This window comes from Theobroma umbraticum, unplaced genomic scaffold (assembly GCF_002168275.2).
Source record: "Theobroma umbraticum cultivar Fairchild unplaced genomic scaffold, ASM216827v3 scaffold_95.0, whole genome shotgun sequence".
NCBI lineage: Eukaryota > Viridiplantae > Streptophyta > Magnoliopsida > Malvales > Malvaceae > Theobroma > Theobroma umbraticum.
Window position 1 is genome coordinate 11,970,071 of NW_018397257.1, and position 17,741 is coordinate 11,987,811.

At 35.3% G+C, this 17,741-nt stretch overlaps 1 protein-coding gene across 1 annotated transcript; it reads left to right on the top strand.

Annotated features, from left to right (window-relative positions):
- The first annotated feature begins 7,903 nt into the window (after positions 1-7,903).
- On the top strand, positions 7,904-17,681 carry LOC110412873 (uncharacterized). The gene is given in 9 exon segments (XM_021423516.2): positions 7,904-7,948; positions 8,073-8,257; positions 8,259-8,367; positions 8,465-8,641; positions 8,937-9,050; positions 9,352-9,534; positions 9,967-10,131; positions 17,132-17,461; positions 17,464-17,681. Coding segments are annotated over 9 exon segments (1,344 nt in total). The 3' UTR covers positions 17,500-17,681.
- The last annotated feature ends 60 nt before the right edge of the window (positions 17,682-17,741 follow it).

Below are 17,741 nucleotides of genomic sequence, written 5' to 3' on the forward strand. Positions count from 1 at the left end.
TTTGATCAAAAAGAAGAAATTAAGAAATTACCCTTGGCAGTAGTCTTGGGCTGGGCTCATTGTTGAAAGGAATCTGACCATGAAGCGAAGGTAAACATGACTCAACCCGTTTTGAATAAAAAATGCCCGCCCAGGATGTGTAGCTTGAGCTCACGCCGTCGGTAATCTTGTTGACCGCAGCTTTTTTTAGTCTCGTCCATGATCTTATTATTATACAAAGCCGGGTAGCTGTTCAGCCCGGTTCCCCTACTTATGGGCCCGACTAGACTAGAGTGCTCCTTTCTGATGGCGCAAACTTAGAAAACAAGAAAGAAATGTAAACTGCATTCTTCCGGATTGACAGGTTTTAGTTGATCATTACTACAAGATACGCCTCGCAGTATGCCACATTTCCATTCACATTTTCAAACGTCTTTTTGAGCAAGTGGAATTCAACTAAATGTTGTAACAAAATCTTGCTCCCATATATATAAAAATAAACGAATATCAACCAAAATATGCAAAGATGATTGAAAAACTGCAGCGGTGCTAGCTGTTGCTTCTGCAAATTTCCTGGTTAATCTCTACTTGGAACTTTTCAACCCTGTCCTCTCTTTCAAAGGCAACATCCTTGCCAAAACGATAAATTTGCCTTGTCTTGGTTATGGTCAGAGTTTGAAAAAGGTGAGCTGTTGTTCCAGCTCTGAGCATTTCATTCGGATCAAGTTTCCTTTTCCAAGAAGAAAGTAAAAGAGCGCAATGTAGACTCCAGGAACATTATACATGTATCCTAGTCAAGCCCACCTTATCTACAGATGGAATCACGAGATGGTAGCCTCATCTTTCCATTTAATAAATCTCTTTCACTCTTGTAAATACTAGATTCCTAGTCCCCACTAATTAACATTAAACAAAGCTACTACTCAATCAGCCATGTTTTGGTGGCTATGTGCCTATGTCTCCCTCCCTGCTTCCCATCGGATGCCTCAGCTCCGAGCATCTACTTAATGATTGATGGAAACCAGGGCGGAGCAAACCCTAGCTAGCTAGTTGACCATTTGAAGTTGATCAACCTGGAACAAGACTCACATTGCTCTTGCACTTTCATACTAGACTTTTCTGGTTTTTTCATTTTTGTCCATTCTTTGCTGCCTTACTTTTTGTTTGCTTCTGCTCGAAACTAGTTTTTCTTTGTAGCAGGTCTTTCCTAATTAATGTAATTACATGCTTAAGTAAGATTTACTTTAGAAGAAAAGGAAGTTGACGGATGTTATGTGTTGTTAATCTCATATGACGTCAGTCTATTTTTCCATGTTACGCTACACGTTGGGTATCCCTTTCATTGCAAATAGAGGCGTTGAAGCCAGTCCGGCCAAGCTCGTAGGTCAGGCTGAGTTTGGGCTTAGGTTTTTAGATTGAATCCACTCTGGCTCGAAAGCGTTAATTTCGTAAACAGGATGTTTCAAATGAAAAATTTTGAAACCAGAGGGGAGATGTAAGTATAATTAATCTTAGTTAACATCTAAACCAGAGGGATTGTCTATGCAATGGAATGGAAGAGAATGGGAAAGGCAAAGAGATTTAGGCAAGGCATCCGGGGATGAAGGATTGTAACTGTTCATCCTCCATTCCACCAAGTCAATTTCTTAAGAAAAGTTTAAGACGGCGTTTGATAGATAAGAAGTGAGGGACATTCTTTGTAATTAAAATACAGAGAATTACATAGCAGCATTTGGTTGATGTTTTGAGGATGGAAAAGTAATCCCTCAGCAATGTTATTGCAATAAGAGAAGAGAATGCCATTTTCTTATCTCCCGGAGAGAAAGTTACTTTCTCTTAGCAAATGGAAAGCAAAAAAATTTTTGTTCCCCAACTTAACCTCCCGAGCCTTTCTCTCCTTCCTACCTTCTTCACCACTTTCTTCCTTCTTGCCTTTTGGCTTTTTCTCCTTCTTCTCACCTTGCCTTCTTCTCCTTCATTTCTCACTGCCCGTAGGAAAGGTAGTCCATCATTAACACATTTGGATCAAATTTCGTTACCAAAACTGAAAATTAGAGAGATTGGGGCTCTAGGTTATATGAAACCCTAATTTAAATTTTCAAAAATTTATAAATGTTTTTTAGAAAAATTTATATTTTTGATATCAAAAATGAAGAAAGAAACATTTAAACGATTTAGAATGTAGGAAATTTATTAAGGTATTAAGATGATTTGGGAGGAAAAGGTGCTTGAGTGTCACTGTTTCAGAGAAAAAAAAGCAAACGCTTAAAATAATACATCTATCCATAGATTTTTTTGGATAATGTATTTTATTTTTAAATTTTATAAGTTTAAGGTAAAAATAAATATTTAATAATTTTATATATTTTAATATTTAAATAATTAATATAAAAATATTATGTTATTTTTTAATATTATTATTTATTATTTTAATTAATTAAAATTAAAAAGTTAAATCTTATACTAAAAATTATAAATTTATTCAATTTATATGTTTTTTATACATAAAGTAATTTTATCAATTTATATTATATTTTTGATAAAATGATTACAAATCAAACACTATAATATAATATGTTAAACAATCATATTTTTTATAATTATCACTTTCTTTTATTATATCAAAGAGTAACCACATTCTCAGCAACGTGATAAACGTAATTAAGAATTAATGACTATATTTGCTTGACACGAGACACATAATAAAAGAGGAAGAAGAATAGGGCGCAATTCATAGGAGAAAAGAAAGTGACACTAGCTAGTACAAGTAGTATTATTTTAAGACAAAGGTTAAAGCGCTGACACATGCCGCGGCTGGTTACCTAGAAAAAGGAAAACTAGTCGTATTAAAAATGTAGTTCAATCGTACTTGCATTCTCGAGAGGCTCCAGGGAAGTGCCTTATTTAATTAAGCAAGTGATTGAGATCAGATCGCTTGTTTATAAAATTTGGCTTTCCATACTTGAAAATGTAAAAGCGTATGCCTCAGCTCCACAAAAGAAGTGAAGCAAAACCGCCACAGACGATATATAAATAATAGTGTCTATTTCATTGTCAATTTGTCTGCGTGCTATTGCAGCTAATTATTATATAAGAGGACAGTGGATACTGGATACTGGATACCGGGCACCGGGCCGAGCAACCCCCATTTTCCTTTTCCATTTCCTAAAAGCCTAATTCCACAGGCAGAATTACCTAGTATGTGGCTTTGATAGAGATAGAAATACTAGAATATATAGAGCACCCTCCGTTCCAACGCAATTCTCGAAGTCGCTCCAAGTTCCGAGTTACAACCAGTGCGTACACCAAGTCCAAAAGAATAGAGACAAATACTGTAGCTTCCCTGCCCAGTTAGCGGAGATCCAATCCCTTCAGAATTACAGCTTTTTTCAGCCATTTCAAATATCTAGCACACCCCAGGGTTATTAACTAGCAAGTAGACTTGCTAGTAGCTAGCCTAGCTTTAGCTAGTATATCATCAGTTTTCATCACTTTTTCACAGTGTACCATGTTTTTACGTCCAGTCTTAACGTATTGGGGTTTTACTTAAATCGACTATTAATTGCATTGATCATCACTAATTACTTAATTATATCTATCTATCTATATATGTATATATATAATATGCCTCAGGCTTTCATCTAACAATTAACTACCTCAGTCCTAGATATAAATATATATATATATATATATATATGCTTCCACATGAAGGCCTGAGATTAGTTTGTTCATGACATTAATTACACCTTTAACATTTCACTTATTAAGTTACTAATTAATTATACCTTTTTCCTTCGATGCAAATATTAACACAATCTAGATTAATACTTTACTGCTGCACTAGCACAATGACGAGGGTATTTTGTTGAGAAATTAAGGACACTACAAAGAGAACAAAGACACAAGCGTCCTTATTGTTGGTTGCCATGTTTGCTAAAATCTAACTTGTTCAACCGAGCAAAACCAGAAATAGGATGATTTAGCCTTTGGGCCTCGGCAAAAAATTATAAATTTAGAAAAAAAAAATGTAAGAAGCCACACTGCTAAAATCACTACTTGAATAAAAAGAAAATGCATGCATGTTCAGCCTTGATGAAAAACACTAGCTAACAATATTAATTTCCACTCACACAACAAAAGAAACAATTAAGGCTAACCTGGATGAGATACACACATCTGCATTTCCATTCCTTACCTAGATCAAAACTTGGGAAAATACAATAGAAAGGTGAATAAATTACTGGTGGAAATTAATTTTCATAGCAAAATTGGTCGGGTTAAGCATTTTAGTTTGATCCCAAGTCGTAGCAAGTTAACTCAACTGCTAAGGGCTCAAGTTTTTTACTGATTTTTCTCTAGTCTTTCGACTACTTAATTTCTTCATAGCTAGACCAGTCTTGTGTAACTATGTAAAATTAGGAAGAAAGAAAATGATAAAAGGGAGCTCCCTTCAGTCCAAGCACAGAGAGGAGAAGGATGAAATTTACCTCCCGCATCATTCACACATTCACAGTAGCAATAACTACTCCTTTCTACTGCGTTTGAATGAATGAGTCGGCAGCTAATCCAAACCCTTAACCCATCCATGAGTGGACTGAAGGAAGCTCTCTTAGACCATTCATCTAAACAAATGTACTAACACACACAAACCACTCTTAACTTATCCAACTGTGTGATGCAGTTGATAAAAATTGGCGAAAAAGAGAAGAATTTACAGCTTAAAACACCCACACATACCAAACACAGTCAATACACAAGTATAGTTTCAATGAAGTGCACCACAATTTGATGGGGAGTAATTCCAACAATGAACACTGATAATTAATTCACTTACTAGGGAGGGAAGACGTTAGACCATAAGTTTATTGAGAAATCTTCTCAGCGATCACTGGATTTAGATAAAATATTAGTATTACAACAATGAGCAATGTCCTTTTCTTTTTCTTCACCTGTGACTGTGTAATACAAGTACAGTAAATTATCTGCTTTGATAACCAACCATGTCGGCATTAACGTGAAAGGGATGTTCATTAAAAGGCAATGAAAAAAGGTTGCTGTTGCTCATATTTGTAGCATCCACCCTATCTCAAATCAAATCCCATAAGGATGAAGGAGGAAGAAGCAAAAATGGGATAAAAATGGAAAAATTAAGGAAATTAAAGGTTTTATTTATTTTGCACAACGCAAATAGCAGCAAATTAAGAATCTTGGGGTTGTAAGCCAACGAAACAAGGAAAAACGTCAATTAAGGAAATCCAAAAATGAAAGGCCTAGAAATCAAGACGTTTCCCAAGTAGAAAAAATTGCTCACATGAACCCTAACCCTAATGAGTGATAAAAAGGTTTCTCATACCAAGAAAAGAAAAGTCACTAAGACAGATAATTGGACTAGACAACTCAATTGCTCAAATGGGACAGATTCCGCAAGACGCTGCGGCCTAGGTCACCGTGCACCACTCAAAAAGTATACTAGATCAAACATGAACTCAATCCCAGGGCCAGGGGTGATTATCACGCATCAACACTAATGTCTTTCAAGTGTATGTATGCATATGTGTATATATAAATATATATATATATATATCACTTTTCAGAGATCTACTCTTAATTTTATCCAGAGCTGAAAATTTAATCACCCACGGATATATATTATATAAAGATCAGCGGTAACCTCAAAAAGGCCGAGGGAACAGTGTTATCTCTGGATGTATATACTATAAGCAGAGCAGCACGAAGGAAGCAGCTTGCAATTAAGTGGCATGACACCGATCGAGGAGAGTAAACTAGTTATGGGTTTGAATGCTAGCTATGCACAAGACAAGAGACAAATCAATGAACAAGTCTAGCCTAAACACCAATATCACTTCACTTACCAGTTTTGTGGTGAGGAATGAGGACATTCTTCATTTAAGGCCTGGTCACACCCAATATCTCCAGCACTGACTGCTCTGCGCACATCTCCACAAAGGCTAAATCCTTTACGCTACAACGACGAGATCAGTTACGGATCCGTTACATAAAGGACCGGGAAAAAAGCAAGAAATAAACTAGAACTAAACAGATTAGACGGAGAAGCTCATGAAACCATGTAAGAGGAAGAAAGAAGAAAAGAAAAAGCGGAAAGAGAGAGAGAGTGCACAAATCACGGAAGATAAGTAGTATAATTGAGAGGCAGAGGCAGAGGAAGAGAAGAAGATGCGTCGCTGTCTTCATGAGAGTCAGAGAGGAAAGCGATTGAATATCTAGACAAATCTTTCTTTTTTTCTTTTTCTTTTCTTCCCCTTCTTTTCTTTTCATCGGAGACTTTCAGGAGATGCTGCAACCCTATATCCAGGGAATGTGTTTTTTCGGATAAAGTGCTCTCTATCTCTTCTCTCCAGATATAATTATATACGCTGCAGTATATTAATTATAATATATTACAAGGTGCAGCAGCAATAAAAGCTGATCTCTAATCTCTCTTCTCACTCCATCACATAAAAGCTAAAACAAGCTCTCTTTAGTGCCACACCACATACACAAATAGTCATGTTAGAGAAAAAAGGGGGTGAGTGGCGTGTGGGGTTTCTTTGACTGTTAATTTGCTTTCTTCTCTCTCTTCTGTATTGGCAGCTACTGTGCTACCGCTAGAGCTCTAGTTTCCCCTTGGAAACCCTCTACTTGTACTTCCACACCTACCCTATATATATATACTATATATATATGTAGAGAGTGTATAAATGTCCTATGTAATTTTTAAAAACATGCTATTAATATTGTAGAAACTCAAAGGGCAACGCCAAGCTGATCTAAAGCATGCTATTAATTATGCTCAACATTTTTTTATTCGGGAAAATATTTCACTATTTTAGCATAAAGTCGTGTGAAGACGTACCTTATTTGACCTTGATTCCCATCATGCCAAGTAAAAACTGCATTGTTAAACATTCTTGTCTTTTCATGACTAGATCCTTATTAGCCGTATTGACCGGGCGAAACCAACCACTACCATATGTGTAGTATAACACCAAAATATGTCAAGCTCTGCAAACCTTAAATTGGGAATGAATCTAAAAGTGCAATTCAGCGCAGCTTTGAACCTTGCAAGTACATAGTTTTCTTTATTTTCTTCAAGCTCCTGTATATATTAGACATTAACCTCCGAAACTGACATTGCTAAATGATCGCCATCATGCTAATTGCATCTTTTTCACTTATCATTAATTTTAAGTTAAATGCTATACAAGCTGGGGTCGGTCTCTCCTATCCGCCATGGATAGGGAGCAATCTTAAAGAAAGGAAGGAAAAAAAAATCATCACAACCACAAAATCACGTATCACAATGGCCTTAATCTCGCTGCTGAATTTACTGCCATTAGAATCACTCAGCCCATTGCCGCCAATTAGATCTCCTCAAGTTTTCATCATCACGACTCATACAAATTGCACCTTTCATTTGGGTGTGATATATATATATACAGTATGAGTCCTTCATCACTACTACAGTCTTGACTCCATACTAATAGCGGGCATTTTTGTGTCTTTGCTCCTCCTAGTCCTTTTGCCTCCTTAAGCTTCTAGTGAACAAAAGATGATGATGTTTGGGAAATGGCTTTGAAATCAACACTGACTGTGATCATTCTAAATATATTATATTATTTAGATGTTAAATTTAATGTAGTTTTTAGAGCAGTTATTAGCAAAGAAAGTAAAGTAGAAATTGGAGGAGGATATTAATGAAAATAGATAACACTCCAAGCATAAAAAGGGAGGAAGTGGGAATAGTTAGTGGCGTAGATTATAGAAGGCAAGAAAGCCCATAGCCCAAAAGTAGAGGCGAAAGAAAAGTGTGGTATGTAATCATAATGTGTAGAGGGAAGAACTACAACTATACAGTGTATGGGCCTGTGGGCTGTTCTCAGCTGTAACTGATTGTGAAGTAGAAATGGAGAAATGGGCTAGTCAAACAACCGGAAATTGGGAAATGGCTGTAACAAGCTTGAGAATGGATTAGAATAGAAATTAGCGTTGACGTCCCATTGCCGAGTCGCAAGACAGAGCGAGACAGGTTTAATTAAGTGCAATTAATTTCCTTTAATGGAATAGTAAGATAGATTCGGACTTGGCTGATTGAAGCAAGAACAAAAGGAGTAGATGGTGTTGAGCAAAGAAACAGGAATAAGGATGCTTACAGAAGGAGGCAGCAGCAGCAGCAGGAAATATTGGCAGCAGCAGCCGACGATTTGGTAGATGTGGAAGTGGATGCAGCCAAAGCCATAAGGGCATCCTCCGCCCACAATATTTTCTCTCTCCTCCGCTTACGGCTACGGCTCCCTTCATTTCGTTCTGCTTCTCCTATCTCCACCCCACCCCACCCCCCACTACACCCCAAGGTTTTTTCTCTCTTTTGTACTACTTTGTATTTCTATGCTTGTTACAATCTTTTGCCTAATGATTCTGTAGAAATCCAACCTTTTTAACTGGATATAGCTGGTTGTCACTCTAGGATTCCCAGTTCCATGAATACACGTCTATGAAAAGTTTAAATGAATCCAAGCAAGGATTTTGGGGTTCTCTCGCTAGAAAAGCTAAAGCCTTCTTGGATGATGATAATGTGCCACACCAAATTGATTCAGATGGACAAGCTAAATCAAAACTGCCTCAGAGGCCAATGCCAGAAAAGGTCAGAATCCAACATTACACCCATTACCCATCATGCTTTTGGTAGCCACAATACTAATAAGAAGCAGCAGCTTCATACACACTTTATTTCCTTTTCCATTCGAAGTTCTTTCGGCGGTTTACTTTGAAATTTTTTATTAGTGATAATTGAATTATATAATCACTTGTTCTGAACAAAACTTTCTCAACTCTGGTGTGCGAGCATTGAGTCAAATGCTTCTTTACTTGCTTACTTATGAGTTTTGATCCTATATATATTTGATTATTTATTTGTTTTCACTCTCTGCTATCTGCAGCACCAGAAGATATACCAGTCACATGATAGGCATCGCCAAATGGACAATCCCACATTGCAGAAGGGTTTAGGTGCAATTGCATCATCCCAAAATTACATTGGTAATGCTGTTGAGGTCTTCTTATCCCCTTTGTTTTTGGTAATAAATATATGATATCCTAGTATCACTTAGCATTTATTTTATAAATTGTTTGTACATAATTAGAAAGGAAAAAATTAAAGGGCTGTTATGCTCTCTTTGGTGCTTTTGATCTATTTAAACTATTTTGTATGACTTATTTATATTTGTTGGTAGCCAAATGTTCATGTGCCAATCTATATGCATTTTCTCTGGCGTAGAACTTGCATGTCTCTCTTGTATCTTCAAATTGTTTACCAACCTGTACTTATTCATTCTTCTTCGCCTTGCATTTCAGGAGGGTTTTACGATTGTGGAGAACCGGACTGCGGGCATCATTCAAGAAACCCGCAAACATATCAGGAAAAAGCCCGGTGGTTCTGTGCCACAAAATCAGGCAGCTAAACAGCCACAAATGCAGCAGCAAGTACGACTGCCAATGCAAGGAGATCAAGAAATTCAATTGAAGGCATCTCGCGACGTAAGGTGGCAGCTGTGTCACTGGTTCATATGATGGATGTATTTTGCTGTGAGCGTTGCTCTTAAACTGTGATTTTCTAGCTCTAGAAGCCTCATTACCAGATCGGTTTAACAGTATAACAGTGACACAAATGTTTTGAACATGCTTAAGATTTTTCCTTCTTCCTTATAATGAATTTCTTATATTTGATGTAATCCTTTGTGTTAAAGATGTGTGGATAACTTTTCCCAAAGCTGTTTATAAGCTCAGATATAGTAGCATTATTAAGAGCGGGAACCATATGGACTACTGAGTTTTCACTTTTCTTCATTTAGAAGATGGTTGTAGTTTTGTTTAGGGATGCGGAATAAATATAACAGATCATTTTTTTTCTATGAAATGATTTTCTCTTGATGATTTTGTGCATAATTTGGCTCTTTAATTTTATAACAGGTTGCAATGGCCATGGCTGCCAAGGCAAAGCTTCTTCTTCGAGAGTTAAAAACTGTCAAAGCTGATTTGGCTTTTGCAAAGGAGAGATGTGCTCAGCTGGAGGAAGAAAATAGAATCCTTCGTGAGAATCGTGAAAGAGGAGACAACCCAGAAGATGATGAGTTGGTATGATGTTTTCCTCATCATATACATACATACATACATACATACATAATTTGTTGGCAAAGGTAGCAAACTATACAGAGGAGGAATTCTATACAGTTTGCCATAAATATATATATATATATATTTCTTCTCCCATTAACTTTTGACCATTTTTGAATTAAATTAAAAGTGCAATGTTTAATTGCACCCATCCAAAGATGGGTGGTAAATTTGGTCTATCATCCTAAGTAGATCTACAATTAAAAGTGCAATGTTTATCCCTTTTGATTGTGTTTTTATAAGTTAGCTATAGCAACTGATTGAATTTTTTTTATTATATATAACTGCGTTTTATCTACAATTTGCCTGCAATGATCTTGTATCTGTTTTGTGGTACCTATATGCCTTTGCTGGACATAGATATTATGGCTTTTCTTTCTTCCCTCCTTTTCTAACTTACAAAAGAACTTGATTCTCTGACACAATGAGATGTTTGAAATGATAGAAGCTGTTTGCATGTATCATTTTCTGGTATTCCCCTCATTGGGTGAGGGAGATGTTGTTTGTTTTACACACACGCAAGCGCACGTGTCGCACAAGTAATATAATAGTAAGTATTCTTTCCACAGGGTTTTGTCTCTAAATTCTTACTAAATACTAAAATTGAGCACCCTAATCTTATCCTAGTAAATCGAATTTGAAAATTAATTAAAAATGAAATTAAATTAACAAGGTTAAACTGGGGAATCAATGCTAAAAATTGCTAGAGGATCAGTGAATTAAAGTCTAGGATTGTGGAATTACTCTACCTTTCATTTGAATTTAATTTTCTTCTTTACACTTATATCAATGGGTTGGTTGTTAGCTTAGAGTTCAAAGTTATCTACAAGTTTCTGTCAAGATGTTGTAAACATACTTATCATAATTAATTCTCCATATGTCTATAAATTAATTAAGGTAGGTTCACTAAGCCTATGCCCTAAATTTGGTTGCATATGGTATTTAGGTATATTTTTATCCTAAGTACTAATCAAATCACCTAGGCTCTAAGGAAAGTGAACACGTGCTATTCAAACCTTTGGTCTATTCTAAGCTCTCTTTGTCTTGTTGCATTTAGAGACTCAACTCAATCTAATTGTTGATCAAGCAATTAGAAGTAATAAGCGAACTCAAGCATTTCTCTCATTGGTTGGTGCATGATCCCTTGCCCAAAGAGCAAGGCTCGAATCCTTTTTCTCCCAATTAAAAAAAAAAGAGAAGTAATAAGCATAGATTTGAAATAAACAACACAATACCAATTAATAATAATTAAAAGAAAGTTAAAATATCCAAACTACATGAATAGCTTAACCACAATCCTAGAAAAAGCTATTTAGTTCATCATATTCTTAGCAACATCATCCACAAGAAAGAAACCATAAATACAACAAAAGAAAGTGAGAGAAGGACAAATCTAGAGACCGAAACAAATTTGTGCATCTTTTGAGTCTTGATCTTCCTTTCTTCTTTTGTTTATGATTTTTCTTTCCTTTGAAGAGCTGCTCTGACCTCCCTTGTTGAAAACCCCTTTAAAATGGCCTATATATACCTCCATTAAAGTCCTAGAGTCAAAAATCGGGAAATGTTGATTTTAAAAACCCCATGCTGGTGCTGCAGTGCCTAACTCTTTGTTTTGTGTGGGAGATATGTCTTATTGGCTCTTCAAGCTACCTAATGCAGAACTGCTGTGGTCAGGCTACTTCTAACGCGATTTTGACCACGTTCCAATTAGAACTAGGTAAAGTAATAAATATGAAAGTTGTAGCCCTCTTTTTTAGCTTTGAAACGGTCCAAGAATCATGTTGATTGGACTTTTGTAGCTTAAGTTAAGTATCAAATACTGTAACATATTCGGTTATGTTTGCACCTAGCCAAAATTTACAATTTCTTGTCACTTGATCCCTTCTTTTTGGAGAACCTTAAAAACATAATCAGCCATAACTAAAAATAGGCATTTTTTCCATACAAATGAACTAAAATAACTTGAAATAAACTAGCTTAATCATGTGTTAACTAATTTAAAAAAAAAAAAACTATTTAAAATTTTGCCTAAACTCAAAGACTTAGCCATTTCATCACTCAAAATATGACAAGATAACTTTATATAGTAGAGTTATAACACTCCCAAAATTAATATTTTGTTAGTTTTCAAGCAAAATCTTAAAACAAAAGAAAGAAACATAAAAGATGAAAACATTTAACTATCAATCGGTTGCACCAAATCAATGTTCACCTTTAATATCCTCGTAAGTTATTTTATTTCCTCAACTCAAAGCAAATTATAAATATTATTTAAGTTTATATTTTAACTTGATTGCAAGTACATTTTCAAATGGATTTTTATGTGTGTGTGCGTAGTCTCTTACAATGAATATCATGCCATTCAGATAGGTTTATATGCATGCAAAATTCAAATTAGTCAAGAGTTTCATATGTTTGATTGTCATCTCTCTCTACTAATGTAGACTAACAATTACTTAAGGATTCTTAGGATTTTATCAAGCTTGTAACGTATGACTAGGATCAAGGTAGCATATAAGATAATGTGGCTCAAATCACCCTAAACACATTGCCAATCTAGGACCTATTTAAAACTTCATTTTCCTTCACCAAGTAAACTCATTTTTCATAAAATTTTTCTTTTTTTCAACACTTTATTCTTTTTCTTCTTTTTTTTTTCAATAACATATCCCTAAACTTTTTCCTTTTATTGGGTAGTGAAATGAATATAAAATATTGTTGAACTTTTAATCACTTTTCATCTTTCCTACCTTTTTTTCATTATTTTGTTCATTATACTTTCTAAATTTACTTATGCACTTAGGAGTGAGAGATGCAAAATTTGAAACTTTTTATGTAAGGGTTTAGATTAATAATTATGTGTTTAAACAAAGAAAAGGTTACATTAGGTTCAAAAAGGTATTTTAGGGATAAATATAAAGTAAGGTGGTTCGAAAGGCTCAATTGGTCAAAGGATGGCTTAAGTCATTTCTTTAACTAAGTATAGCCTAAGATTTCGCATCGAGAGAAACTCAAACAAATTCTAGAATTCAAGATATTATTCAAAAATTTACATTTACATAAATCTCCTCTAAATGTATGCAACAATTCAATGCAAGAGATATAGTGCTTAAATTGTGAAAGATCTCATCCTACAGTGATGCTAAACATGAGAGTTCAATATAATACTGAGATAATATTCACATGTATTAAGAAAAAAAGATAACAAGATAACTAATTTTCATTATTAGATAAGTGAATCAAAGTAATTAGTGCAACTTCTCATAGTTAACATTTTCAAGAAAAAAAAACAAATTTGCTAAACCTAAACATTAATCAACTTACTCAAATTGAAACTAATAACATAAAATGGAAAAAATAAATATCAAAGTTTAAAATTTTAAACTTTTCCCCTAACTTAAAGCTAACATTGTCTCCAATGTTACCAAAAGTTAAGGAAAGAAAACTCCCTTGGTCTCATTTTCCCTACCCATCATTCTCCTTGTCAGCATTGGGATCCTTCGACGTGGGAGAGTTGAAACAAAAATCTACTGTTTTAGCCAATGCTACGACGTTGAACTTGTTTTCCTTTTATTCTTTTCTTTAATTTTCACTCTTTTGCCTTTTACTTTGAACGAAATGGAGGCAGAATGATATAGGACCTACAAACAAAAAAAAAGAAGTAAAACATAAATCAATTACTGAAATTTGAAAAATTAACATCTAACAACTAAAATTCAAAATTTGAAAAGACATAAAAGAAACATTAAAAGTTTGAAAACTTAAGTTGCCTCGCAAGAAGCGCTTCTTTATAATGACTAGTTTGACTGATTCACCTCATTTTGCATTTTTTCATCCACAACATATGCCTTGAGGCTTATTCCATTGACCATAAGTGCTCCAGTGACCTCACTCTCTATCTCTGTTATCCTACACGAATAGATTTTAATCACTTTAAACGGACCCAACCATCTGACTTTACGTTTCCATGAAAAAAAGTTTGAAGCTAGAATTATTGAGTGACACTTGTTGTCCAATGTGAAAATCAAGACAACTGAGAAGTGGTGGATGATACTCCTTAGGCAACTGCTCGGTTTGGATCTGTGTAGGTGGTAGCTTTAACCTAAAGGTTGGTGCTTAATTACTTTTAGGTGGAGAAATAGGTTTACCCTTGCCCTCACCAACCACATCCATTCTAAAGCAATTGAAGAGGCAAGATGCTTAATTGCATTGAAAATATTAAACTTTATTACCTCATTCTTAGCTCTGAAAGTTATCTTACCTTTTTTCACATCAATGAGTGCGTTAGCATTGCCAAGAAATGTTGTCCCAAGATTAGAGGAATTTTCACATCCTCTTCCATCTCAAGCACAAGAAAGTCAATCGGGATGTGGAGATGCCCCACTTTAACTAACATATCCTTAATGATCCCAACATGGTTTCAAATTGTACTATCTGGTAATTGGAAAGTAACTGTAATAGGTTGAATGTTTTTAAATCCAAGTTTCCTGGCAACAAATAAAGGCATCAGTGACATACTAGCACTCAAATCACATAAAGCTCTATAAAATTTAGAACTACCAACAACACAGGGTATAGAAAAATTTCTTGGATCCTTAAGCTTTGGTGGTAGCTTGTTTTGAATAATAGCGCTACACTCCTCAGTGAGTGCCAATGTCTCATTCTCACCTAGTTTTCACTTTTTCGTCAAGGTATCTTTCAAAAACAGAACATATGAAGGCATTTGGTCCAACACTTTAGCAAAAGTGATGTTGATGTGGAACTTCATAAATACCTCTACAAATTTTTGAAATTAAGCATTCAACTTTTGCTTCGAGAAGCGCTAAGGAAATGGAAGAGGGTGTGTTACCGGTGCATCCTTGACTTGCACTTGCTTGTTTGACTTTCCAACTTCTGATTTATTCTCTATTGGCTTCTCTTGCAGCCTTTCTTGCTTGCTATTACTGTCAACCTCTTTCCCACTCCGAAGGAATACTGCCATGCAAGATTCCTCATTTTCCCTCCTTAGATTAGGCGTAGTATTACTTGGTAGGGTTTCCTGAGACCTATTGTGGACAATATTGACTAATTGGCCCACTTGAGTCTCAACATTTTTCAATGAAGCTGCTTGACTATGAATAAAGGCATCTGTCTTAGCCATATATTGTATAAGTAGCTTCTCCATGGACGGCTTAGTTTTTTGCACTGGGGGTCTAGGTTGATGTGGAAAACCTAGAGAAAAATTCGATCTCGGAGCTGATGAAGGACCCTGATTATTGTTTGAAGAGAAGTTGGGGTGATTCTTCCACCTAGGATTGTATGTGTTGGAGTATGGATTGTTTTGTTGTCAATTTCCTACAAATTGCACCGACTTGGTATTTTATAATAGTGATTGCTTGAATGCCCCTCACCACAATAGTCACAAGTAATAAAGGGGTTCTGTACCAAATGAACTCCAAAGGAATCAATTTTCTTTGTGAGTGTGGCTACCTGAGTAGTTAATGCGTTAATAGCATCAAACTCGTGCACACTAGTGACCCTCCTTGGCAAGGCCTTTTTAGAATGCCACTGATAGTTGTTAAACGTCATCACTTCCAATAAATCATAGACATCATCAATTGGCTTAGCCATGAGAGCACCAGCAGCTGCAGTATCAGTGGTTGTTCGATTTGGATTTAACAACTTGTAAAATGTTTGCCCTTGAAGCCAATTAGATAAACCATGATGTGGGCATCTTAGAAGCAAGCCCTTATACGTTTTCCATGTTTTGTATAAAGACTCAGAATCCAACTACATGAAAGAAATAATATTGTTCCTCATCTTTGCAATCGTCGCAGGAGGGAAGAACTTGATTAGAAACATTTGTGCAAAGTCATCCCAAGTAGTAATAAAGCTGGTGGGAAGAGAGTTCAACCAAACTTTGGCCTTATCCCCCAATGAGAAAGAAACAGTCTCAACCAAATAGTGTCATCTATGATTTCGTTGTGCTTGGAGGTATCACAAATCTCTACAAAGTTAGAAATGTGAGCATTCAGATCATCATTTGGAAGGCCTTCAAATTGAATAGACATTTGAATCATTTGAATGATGGTTGGCTTAATCTCAAAATTATTGGTTTGAATTGTCGGCCTCCAAATGCTTGAATGAAGTCCTTGAACTAATGGATCGGCATAATCCCTCAATGATCAGTTATCAACTACACGTCTTTGAATTTGTTGCTCACCTTGATTCTTAGTCATTGTATTTGATTGATTGCAGTTTTGAGAGTTTTGTCTAAGTAATCTTTGGAAGGTATTTTCGATTTTCGAATCAAAAATACAATTTTCAAGCTTCTTACTCTTTTCATACTCTAACCAAGACGTACTTAAAAATAAAGAAAACAAAGCTTGAATTAAGACTAATTTGCTTGGTATTAATATCAGCAAAGAACAGAAAAACAATTCCCCAGTAATAGTGTCCAAAACTTGTTGCTGGTTTTACGTACACATGTGCATGTGTCGCACAAGTAATAAGGTAGGAAGTATCGTTTTCACAGGGAATTGTATTTAATCCTTGCTAAATATTAAATTTGGACATCTTAATCTTATCCAAGTAAATTTAATTTAAAAAATAATTAAAAATGAAATTAAAATAACAAAGTTACAGTAAGGAATTAACGCTAAAAATTATTAAAGGATCTGTGAATTAAAGTCTAGGATTATGGAATTACTCTACTTTTCAGTTGAATTTAATCTCTTTCTTTATACTTATATCAGCATGGTAGGCTCTTGATGCAGCCCAAAGTAAAGCTCTAAAATTAAGTCCTCGAGAAAAACATAATCAGATTTTGTGATTGGCCTTTTATTGGACATTTTATTCTTTTATTCCATTTGTAACATGGGTAGCGTCTCTCTGTGTAGATTGGAACTGATAATGGAAGCAATTCAGTTTTCGACATGTAAACAATTCCTAAATTTTGATTCTTTTTAATTTCCATTTTCAGATACGTCTTCAACTTGAGACCCTGTTGGCAGAAAAGGCACGGCTAGCTCATGAAAATTCTATCTATGCACGCGAGAATCGCTTCCTAAGGGAGGTTGTTGAATACCACCAACTCACTATGCAGGATGTCGTATATTTGGATGAGAGCACTGAAGAAGTCACTGAAGTTTACCCTATCAAGGGACCTTCATTATCCAATATAAACTCTTTGCCTGCTGCATCAGGTGCATTACCATCTGAGGCATCTCTTGACACAAATCTGCAAATAACTCGGAATATCCCTGTCCGCCCTGTGCCACCCCTGGAGTTTGCGGAGGGTTCCCAAAGTTCTGCCTGGCAAAGCTCTCAAGCTCAAACTTAGATGGCTGAGGATGCAAAATATATGTCGAAACTTTTTATTTGAATGGTTTCACTTCACATTTAATATATATATTCTTTATGAAGAATTGAGATGTTAACAATATAGCCTTTGATACACCTTTCTATTTTTATTTTGAACCTTGTATTCTTTTAGTAGTTTAATGTCAGGCTTACCCTTTTTTGGTTTTTTATTTTATTTTTATAATTGGGAAAAAGAGGATTTAAATTCTATCTTTTTAAGTAGGAAGATC